General features: G+C 41.1%; 1 protein-coding gene across 1 annotated transcript in view; it reads right to left on the bottom strand.

Moving 5' to 3' along the window:
* Nucleotides 1–639: 639 nt before the first annotated feature.
* The window catches only part of CRYBG3 (crystallin beta-gamma domain containing 3), a 129,716-nt gene continuing 119,381 nt past the window's right edge, over nucleotides 640–10,974 (bottom strand). Inside the window, exons 18-22 of the mRNA XM_049628042.1 lie at nucleotides 9,928–10,067; nucleotides 6,992–7,115; nucleotides 3,337–3,495; nucleotides 2,059–2,218; nucleotides 640–1,299 (exon numbers count right to left, since the gene is read on the bottom strand). Coding sequence (XP_049483999.1) covers nucleotides 1,211–1,299; nucleotides 2,059–2,218; nucleotides 3,337–3,495; nucleotides 6,992–7,115; nucleotides 9,928–10,067 — 672 coding nt within the window. The 3' untranslated portion in view covers nucleotides 640–1,210. The remainder of the gene's footprint in view (nucleotides 1,300–2,058; nucleotides 2,219–3,336; nucleotides 3,496–6,991; nucleotides 7,116–9,927; nucleotides 10,068–10,974) is intronic.

The raw sequence follows: 10,974 nt of genomic DNA, 5'->3' as shown, positions 1-10,974 counted from the left end.
ACTCACATCTATGGGCTTAAGGGAGTTTTACAACGCTGCTTCAAAGATGACAAAAAGCCTGAGAGTGAAGGAAAAAAAACTCAGTATTTACATGGAAAGACCAAGTCTCTATAAAAAAAAAAAAAAATGCTAAAAATAGCGGGTCTTTGTGTTTGAACAATTCACTGTTATTTTATATTCTAAAGTGCTTGTAGGGGGATATTTAAAAATATTGCTAGCAGATTGAATCTATATAAAAATAGGTGGTTTTTTGCTTTCTGGTAAAAGTTGGGGATGAGGGGGAACAGCTGTCTCAATTTGTTTAAAACCAACTCAGGAGGAAAAAATACTAAGAACTGATTTTTAAAGGTGGTAACCATTACTTGATATCCAACCTGATTTTGCTTATAAATGGAAAGCTGAGTTTTCAGTCATTTTATTAAATAAAATGGTAGAGTCAAGGCTCAAATACTATTTGGGTTTTCATTTGAACATCTGAAATTTACTTCAGCAAAGAAAACTGTGACTAAACACTCCTTGAGGGCAGATCAGGCAGATTCTAGGACGAGGCCTCAGCACCAGGACAGGTGACCACTGGTTACAGTCTTGCCACCCTGAAGGGTGCCTGTTATTACTACAGAGGAAAAGGATGGCCACAGGTTATTTGTGCCTTTTTTTTTTTTTTTAAGTTTGGCCACAGAAAATATGCCAGTACTTGAGCCTTTTTCCTAACAAAGCTGAGGTCCTCCCTGGGGTCAGTTACAAGTATGAATACTTAAGGTGCTTCTGTTATAAAAGCTTCAATAGAGAAGAACCTTTAAGGCTTACCTAAATACAGCAACTTAATAGGAAGGCTTATTAAATATGTTTTCAGGTATTGCTAAAAAAGTTATCTTCTAGGAAAAGTATAACTTGACCTAAAGGAATCTGTTTTCCTCTGCTTAGCACTCACACCCATCTACTAGGAGGATCTTAGGAGAGAAAACACACACTTGATGGAGATCAAGCAGGAATAGAACCTTTCACAGAAATCAGAACATGTGTTCTTCATAGGAACACTGAATAGCTGGCAAGAACACTTTGAGCTTTTCCACGGTTAACAACAATGGTTTGGAACCTGGGAGAAAACCTTCAGCTCAGTGATGGAGAAGTCTGAGGACAAGGAGCTTCGTCTCTATGGGATGTGAAGTTCCTTCTTCCTTTGCTCTTTCTCGAGATGTTGCCAATTCTCTTACAATATTTCAATGTCCCATTTCTGTGTTTCTTCTCCCTCCAGGGGTTGATTTACAATTACATGAGTCTTGTCATAATAATTTCCTCCTACAATAGAAATTCCAAAAGAAAAGATTATTTGTTCACACAGGTGCTTAAGCATGTTCACAAGCTTTTGTTCAGCCCATTGAGTGGTAGACTAATATTTGATTTACAGAGCAGCCTGAGATGGAAAACTGAGTTTAAATAAGCTTAGCAATGTTATTAACCTCAAACTGGACCTTATCATGGCTCAAACTGAAAAACTAAGGGGTGTAAATTGTTGTTCAGAATCACTTTGTTGGGGCACACTGCTTTTGCAGTCAAAGCGCTGGGTCGGAGGCGGCTCTGGCTGAATGTCAGGGGCTGTGATTTTGCTTCCACACGGACAGTGGCTATGACTAAGCCAGTTAAAGGAACAGCCCGGACCTTGCTAATAAACAAGCTTGAACAATACCCACCGTCAGTTTTAACTGAGGGTTTTTAAGGAGTACAGCAGTTCACAGCAAAAAGCGGTTTCTTTCTAAGAAACAGGACATCTTATAGTTGATGAAGCTTCACATTTACAAATGTTCTCAAAGATCACGTAGCAAATGAGAATTTTACAACTGTACTAATGTACAAAAACCTTCTAAGGTTTGTCCTTAGGCTTTTCCTACTTGATCCAAGTAGCTAATTGTTTTGTTCATTAAAACAGCGGTATCTCTTTTCAAGAATAATTAGAAATAACTTAGTATTTCTTTTACCCAGGAAGAGGAGGAGGTTTGGAATTTAAATTACATCCAGGGACACACAACGTTTGTCCTGTGGGTTTGTCCAAAGGCCCACCTTTAACATCAAGGACAAGCTGATCACTGAGATAGGAGCTGATGGTTCCATTTCTGTTCAGCCTCCACTTCTGCCGGAACTGTCCGTGTTCGGTCCATAGAGCCACTTTGGCTCCAGGTATGTCCCGGCCACCAATCACATCCAGGCATGTATCACTGGCCTAAAAGGATTAGGAAGAAAGTTGGCAGCACTGTGTTATCTCGAATCAAGTGAACGGGGTCCCTTTTCTTTACACAACTCTCATCTAAAAAAGAAGACTGTATAGCATAGTTACAATTCCACTAACTTTTTAAGTCTTCTTTATGGCTGAGAGGAGACGGTACAGAAATAGATCTACTGAAATAGAGGTGCTCATTTTTTAAAAGGATACCTGCATCTGACAACAGATGGTCAATGAAGGTTTGCTGCATTACAATTAAATGTTTATTAGCATAAATGTATCGGATCACTGGAGCTTGGTTTTCCTATAAAAGCATCCGTGATGTGCTAGATAGCCATATGATAATTACTCTTAAGTGCTTTTCATTTTTGTTGATGAGAAAAAGGTAGGCAATCCATTGGTGACATAATAAAACTGGTGTTCTGTTCCCCAGAGCATCAAATGGAATGGAGCATCACAAATGTAAACTTGGTTTTTCTAAGCTTTCTCCAGTAACAACTTCTTGTACTACTGCTTCCTTGTGTATTTTCAAAGTGAAAGGTTCAACATGTTTAAATCACAGACTCCTTACTGTGGCCCAGGTAAAATCAGGTATGTGTCACAAAAGCACAATGTCCAGTTGAATCCAGTGAATTGTCACTGGTTTTAAAAATCATTTAGGCATATCCAGTGTGTGATAACCTTAGTTTTTCACTTCAAATAGAGAATTTTCCCATCTAGAAAATTCAGTTTCTAAATCGATTTCACTGAAAAGCCTTAGTAATATACATCACAGTATCTGAATAATCATGCAACTGTTTCTAGGAAGGTGCATTATTTTAAATATTTTTTTAAATGTTTATACGCTTTTTGAGAGACCGAGTGCGAGAGCAGGGCAGGGGCAGAGAGAAAGGGAGACAAAGAATCCGAAGCAGGCTCCGAGCTGTCAGCACAGAGCCCGACGCGGGGCTCGAACTCACGGACCGCGAGATCCTGACCTGAGCCACAGTCGCTCAACCGACTGAGACACCCAGGTGCCCCGACCTTTGCATTATTTTATACTCCCATCTGATCGGGCAAGATTCTGGTTTCCAAAAGAAAAAGCCAAAAGGCAGGGCGAGGTATCAGTGGGTGGTTACCTTGGACTTGAAGAGTCCTCGGCAGTAGTGCCAAACCTGAGTGGTCTTGCCGCTATAGGGAGAAACGCACACAGATGTTGCCCTTGTGTCAGCGACATTGCCGGTGACGGTCAGGTACTCGTCCTGGGCCCGGTTCCTTATTCTGATGTACACTGCAGGCTAGCACAGGGGAGAGACCGCCAATTAGGAAAAAACATTATGAACCTGGCAATCAAGCCTTCCACAGGACAGCAGCTTAGAAGGCAGGCGGTGACGGAATTCGGCTTGCTATGCACTTGCGCCCTTCCTCCCTTGAGTCAGTATGTTTAAGTTACTATTTTTCTACTGACAGACCTCAGGTCACTGAACACTTTTCTCAACAGGGCCCTTTTGGAAAAGTGAAAGGTAATAGTTTCATTCATTAAAATGCCACATGGCAAGGGGCGGTGAAGCATTCCGGACTTGCTCAGTTTCATTCAGGAACCAGGATGTCCCATCTGTGCTGGGAGAGCAAGGGGAAGAGGAGGAGGGCGAGATACTGGCCACCTACAAGGCTCTAACAACAACTTAGCGAACACTGCAATAATGAGACCCACTGTTTGAGCTACTGTTAAGTGCCAAACGCCTGCTGTGAAAGTCTTGAAAAACCCAGGTAGCTGAGGGCCTGAGCAGCTGTGGTAGTGTGTTTAATTTATACGTTGTGGACCTTCACACTTCAAGAGAAGAGACTATGTATGTTTAATCACTATGTGGGTATTCAAGAACTTCATCCCCTGGGCCTGGAATACATATACAAAGTTTTCAAATACAATATTAAATCTAGGACTTGCCTCTAAGGATAACAGTTAATATTTATTGAGAGCTTAGTATATGTCAACCAGTGTGCTAAAATAAATGCTTTCTGGGCTATTGTATTATCTGTCCAAGTCAATAACCAGAAGAACCCTTTAAGAAAGTACAATTATGAGCCAAATTTACAAAGTTAACACAGATGTACAGAAGCCAGGTTGGCCTTCACCAAAACTGTCCCTCTTAACCATGATGCTCTAAGGTTTGCTTATGTGTACTAATTACCCTCAGACACAGAGAACAAGAGAAGGTGGTGGTGTGAATTAAGTTAGAGAAGGAAGGGACACAGCATAGGATGGAAACTCCCCAGAAACCATTTTTTTAGCCATAGGCCTCCTGTCTTAATGAAATAAAATACAAGACACTCCACATCCCCACCTTGGGTCATATGCTGGCACCCTAATCAGAATTCTGCTAGATAATAACAAACCATCTATTTAATAAGGAAGCACTTCCACATGAGAAACCCAACTGCTAGGTAAATGCAATAATGTATCATGGTAAGCCCGCCATATTCTACTCTTTTGAAACTCAGATCAACTGAAAGCCAGCTGAATTTTGGTATATTGCTGCCACGTTCGGCCTTTCTAAGGAAATAAACATTCTGTGTACTTAGGCAAATAGAAGGACACATTTGTATCTGGCCATTTAAAGCCGGTAAAAAAGACCTCTACTAGCAAAATGTTTTCAATGCTTCAGAGCACCACTTCCACATTCATACTGACACAGTAATGAATGTGCTTAAATATCTGTGATTGATAATAAGTTTATAGGAGGGATATAATTCCGTAAGTCTCCCACTGCCAATTTTTAATTCTTGAGGCTTCAGTACAGCTTTATTAGTTTCTTTACTTTGCACACAGAAAACAGGCGTGAGGTGTGACCTTCACAGAGGACACAATTCCAATTATGTTAGGACCAAACATTACAGTTTTAATCAATTAACTCAAAGTACTAATTACCCTTATTACACACTTGTAGTCTGACTCTTCTGTAATTACACTTTAAAATAGTGATGTGCATTATAAGTGCCTTAGTGACTTCCTAATTCCCAAACTCAAAGAGGATCGCATTTTAATTATTCCTGAATTTCCATACAAGAAGATGAATTACAGCAGTACCGAGAGCCTTACCAAAACGGAAATGACCCATAATAATACTGTTTTAGAAACCCAGAATTCCTTTGCTGGGTTCTAAAGCTGTGGCCTAAATAAACAAAGACAAAATAATCTATAAAAATATTCTTAAAATTGATTATTAAACCAGAATGGGAATCAGGTCCTAAAGCACAACACAATAACAACACAGTGTTAACTGTCAAAAAACTTTTATGTGAAATTAGAGGCTGTTGTTCTAGCTATCCTTGATCTCGGGACCCTGAACAATCACAGAGACCTTCTCCAGTAAGGAGCTACGTTTCACAAGTGAGAGGATAGTCTTAGCGTCTAGGTTGGCCTCTAAAGTTCCTAACAACATAGGATTAAGCATTATTATATAGTTGGGAAAAGCTAAACTGAATTCCCACTTCTGCCTTGCTTTTTCCTATGGTTTTCAGTAGGATTACCCACCATCTCATGTGACCGGAGTGAGGAATAAGCAAGATGTGAAGGTCATGAAATCCTGTACCACCAACTCTTTGCCAGGAAAAGCCTGCTCACGTTTAGTGTCACTCAGAAGAGCTTCTCTGATTCTCTCAAGGGACACTGATGAAGGAACTTTCAAAATAAATGTGTTCCCACAGTAATGTAAGCCAGATGTCGTGTCAGGCTCTTTACATACATGTTCTTATTTAATCCTCACAACAATACTGAGAGGTGAGCAAGGGGATCGCTGTTTCATGAGAGGAATCTGAGGTGCCAGGAAGTGAAGTGACTCACCCAAAGTCACACTGCTTACAAGTGGCAGAGCCAGGATTTGAACCAACAGAACCAGAGAGTGGTAGGAATGGGAACAGTGTGGATGTGTGTGTGGCAGGAGGCGGGGGCAGCAAGACCACTTACTGGCTGCCATATGTCCAATCTGAACATCAGAGCCTCAGCACTTCTATCCACTATGCCACCCTCAGCTCAGTGCCTGGAATGTATGGTGCCACTCTGTAAATGCTGATCTTATTTTGGACGAAGTTAAGCATATGGCTGCTCAACACAAATTTTAGAAAATAAATCTGTGTTCAAATCCTGGTTCTGACAGTTGGAGGACTTTTGCTAATTTGCTTTACCTCTCTGACCTTTATTTTCCCATCTGGAAAATGGGAATAACAACTCCTACCTTAAAGGGCTGTTGTTGGAATCAAGTGAGAAGTCTTTCAAATTAGAAGTCAAATGGCATATCCACTGACGATTGCACCTGATCGCCTGGCTTGGCTTTCCCACCTTCTGTGAAACCTCCCATGGCTCCACACATGCTGATATTTCCTTTCTGTGACCCAGAAGCTTTTGAACGGAAGATCGACAAGCAGTAGGTGTGTAAGATCCATCCTGAGTTTTATTAAGTAGGGGAAAACATCCAAGTACTTAGAAAGTAAAACTAGGGCAGTCTCCGACTTCATTGTTTCGTTTGCTTTCCACAGACCTCATGATATTTATTTTTTCCATGAAAGGTCAACAAGGTCAGTAAGATTGTGGACTCAAACCTAAAACCCAACATTGACCTTAGATACAATTTAATGAATTGGTTAACATCTACAAGATTTCTCATCCTAATGTGATCCCCTTGTAACATAAATGTCAAACTAAATGGTCAATATTTCAGATGCTGTGGTTCATGACATTTGTACTAGAAAAATCAAGCTATTTTGGATCTTACGGGTTTATTCTCTCCTCCTTACCTGCTTCATAGGACGGAGGGAACCAATTGTTTTCCATCCACTGAATGCTGTCCAATTTGGGATCTCATTAGGCTCGAGTAGGATTTGTCTTCCTAAGAAATTGGATCCTTCATAAGCTATCCACCTATATAAAAGCAGGAAAAAAACAGAATACTTAAAAACAAAAAGCAATCTCTTATCAAAAACACCTTCTTGTATACAAGGTTCATTCTTTAAGACTTCTGGGTTTGTAGATTTTCAAAGAAAAAATGTATAACTGTTTTTTAACAGAAAGGATAGGAGGGACCGGGAGAAAGCCCACTGCACTGGGGCTCAGAAGATTTGCATTCCAGTTAGGATTCTGGTTTCCTTACTTCTAAAACAAGGTTCCCTCCGGGTCTAAAATTCTGTGTTTCTTTGATAATGCTGTCTTTTTTTTTTTTTTTTTTTTTGTAACAGTTTAACATTCAAAGACAGACCACAGCCTTTCCCTGTTACCAGTTACAAAATACTAGGTTTACTCTCCCATGCGTAGGCTCATCGCTGGGTGTCCTTCAGGGTCTCTCTAGGTGGTTCCAGGGAACTCCCAGGCACACCTCCTTCTATAACTTCTCCAAGGTCACCAAGGACAACTGAAAATTATCTACAGAAATCCACTCTCTTGCTTTAAGGCCCAGCTCTGTTGCAAAGCCTGCTCACTGCCCTTGAGGCCTCCAACTGGGGCCAAGTTAAAGCATGTAGAAGCGTTCAGGGCCTTGAGGGGAGTCTCAAGACTTAAGTGGCCACATTCATTCTTTTACTGACTGGCATGTGAATAGTTGTGACTGAGATAGGATGGCCAACAAACTGAAATCATCATCTGGTCCTTTACGGAAAAAGTTTGCTGAGCCCTGATTTAGCTCAACAGCTAAGGTTTATAATAAACTGGGATTGCCAAGAAGATCTGAAATTCTCAGGACTCAACGTCACCACAAACAGTGCTTTCAGAAAGTATGTGTGGAAGATGAGGTGGCTACCTTGCCTGGTTCAGACCAAAGCACTCTGCTTGCTTCCCACAATCAAGATCAGGCTTGGCCTGATTTTTCACGGAGAGATGAATAGGATATTTGGCCTTCCCTCTGCCCCTTCTTACATACACGAATCTAAACTATGGAGAGGCTCATCTACCTCTCCAGCTGTGCAGACTTTTTAAATAGGCAGGGAAGTTTCAGTTATAAGGCAAGACTTTAATAAACTACACTGCACCATACATTAATCTTAATGGATTCCACAGCTAAAAAGCGTTAAAGCTTGACAAATTGGAGATATGGGATAATACGGGGATTAAACAAAACAAAATGTGTCAAAAGGGCAGCTGGCTGTGCATTAAGTCCTATTCTGAGCCATCTGCAGCCTAGGAAAACCTTCAGACAGCATTCTCTGTTCCTTACTCTGTATACTGATTTTCTCTTAGAGAATCCAGAACAGGCAGAGTAGGTGGATAATAAGCTAAAGAGAAGAAATAATGTCAAGGTAAAATAGTACCAGTTTTCTACAAAAGAGTGAAATAAGAAATGGTAAGAAATTACAATAGGTGAGTCAATAATTATCAGTTCCACTTAGGAAAGTAAAGTGTAAAAATGCTGTGAAAGTCGTATTATCACCAGGATGTAGAATTCAAAAGACTTAGTTAAGTGGTAAATAATATACTAGTATCTAGTATGGGAATTATTATGCTTAGAGAGAGTAAGTCAATTTATGGTTAAGAAACACCAATGTCAAATGCTCTGAAGAAGAAAAATTAAATTGCTATACAGGTGACTATTCAAACTTCATTTATTATAATAGTTGACTTAATTTTCAAATCAATTTATATTCTTGGCTTTCTCTTCTGTTATCCCCAGACACTTAAACAAGCAGAGTTGATTATCACACAATTTAAAAGTCATAAGAAATAAAAACAATCATCTTTATATTAATCATCAAGAGCTATGTGCGGTCTTTTAGTTCACTTTTGATACCAAAACAGCAACAGTGCAGGAGGCAGGGCAGGCTCTTATGCCACTCTCCAGATAGGTCCTGAGAAACAGATCTCCCAGGAAGTCTTAGGGCCTCAACCTCTGGGACTCTCACTGCCAGGCCTCTTACCATCTTTGTTCTAAATAAATATGCAAGTTCATACCTAATTTATGTATCTGTCATTTTTCATTCCTTTTCTTAAAGCAGTCTCCCGGATTGTATAAGTGCAGGCCCCACACAACCTGGATCCACCCTGACAACCTGAATGGACAGCAACACTGGTGGGTGGGCTAGATTCACCAGAACCCTCAGCATGAAAAGAAGTACCCTGGAGCAAAAGGCTCTAGAACAAACAGGACGTCAAATCAAAATACAACAACACACTTCCAGTGTGAGAAATAGTCGGTTATCTTAGGCAGGCAGTGGTCTCAACCAGTCAAGGTCACCTGGTCCACCTACTCTAAGACACATGCTATCAACACAGGGCAGCCCATCTCTCCCAAAGGGCTCTTCTCCCAGACTGCCGCATGTTACTATATATTGGACCTAATCCACGGCCTAATCTTATGTAAACAGATACTACTCTTGTTACGTTGAGAAAGAAAAGGAATAATAGCATCTCCAGACCAGACAACAATAGCAGTGGAGAGATAAAAAGCAACTGTGCTTGGGTGGCCGCATGGCTCAGCTGGTTGAGCATCCGACTCTCCTTGATTTCAGCTCAGGTCAGGATCTCACAGTTGTGAGTTCGAGCTCCACATCAGGCTCTGCACTGACAGTACGAAGCCTGCTTGGAATTCTCCTTCCCCTCCCCGTTTCCCCCCCCCCCCCCCGTCTGTCCCCTGCTGGCACTTGCTCGCTCTCAAAATAAATGGAAAAAAAAAAAAAAAAAAAAGCAACTGTGCAGCTCTCTCCTAAAACAGTAAGTGAACCAGGCCATACCTTTGTCCCATACTTACAGTCCACTTTTTACCCATACAGACTGGGTATAAAAGTGCAGGTCCTTGTTCAGAACAGAGTTCACAGCCTCTTCTAGATGTAACTCTCTTCCCTCACAGTGTTCCAGAGCAAAAAGGCTAATGGAGGGTTCTTCAAAAACCTAACAGCAAAAAAGAGAAAGCATCACCATACAGGGTGGCCATTCTCCAGTGACCTCCCAGTCACAACACAGGGTACCCAGGATCCACCGTATTCTCGAATGCATACAGTTTACTGCTCTACCCTCTAATGATGTTATAGTCAAAACTGCACAGGTGAGACTAAATTCTACTCATAATTTTTGTTCGGAGGTTTAGAACAGCAATCTCAGTCTCATAATGGAAATGGACACTTGGTTCCAATTAAGGTCTGGCTGTGCTATAATGCGGACATTTTGGTCTTGCCAGCACTTTCAGCTGGTAACAGGATGAACATGGAATGGAACGGCACCATTTCCCCAGAAAGCCACAGGAGCAGTCACTGAGAATCCAACACATGATGGCTCCAGGCTCTTAAACTCATTCCTAGGAGGAAGAAAAAGGCATTCTTTTTCTTTTTTTGAGAGAGAAAGAGAAGGAGGAGAGGGGCAGAGGGAGAGAGAATCTCAAGCAGGTTCCATGCTTAGCATGGAGCCCAACATGGGGCTCTCAATCCCATGACTGTAAGATCATGACCTGACCTAAAATCAAGAGTCAGATGCTCAAGCAACTGGGCCACCCAGGCACCCCAGAAAAAGGCATTTTTAATTTAACAACAACCAAAAGCCAAAATGCACAGGGGCAGGAGTGATACCTACATTCAAAGTAAGTATTCCCCAACTCCTTGTGTCAGAGAAGAACAGAACCAACTTTGCTCTTTTTCACTCATTGGTATATGCAAGACACCATGCTAGAAGACTTTTCAGGGATGAGAAGACAAAGCAAGGCACCATCATTGTGTCTGGGTCATTACTAACTAGTAACTAAAATTGGAGAATTGCACAGGTATTGAAATATAATCCAGGGTAGAAAAGGATATGCTCTGTGAAA

This window comes from Panthera uncia, chromosome C2 (genome assembly GCF_023721935.1).
Source record: "Panthera uncia isolate 11264 chromosome C2, Puncia_PCG_1.0, whole genome shotgun sequence".
Taxonomy (NCBI): Eukaryota; Metazoa; Chordata; class Mammalia; order Carnivora; family Felidae; genus Panthera; species Panthera uncia.
Note: the sequence above shows the minus strand (reverse complement) of the source record. Positions and strands in the feature narration are given on the sequence as shown.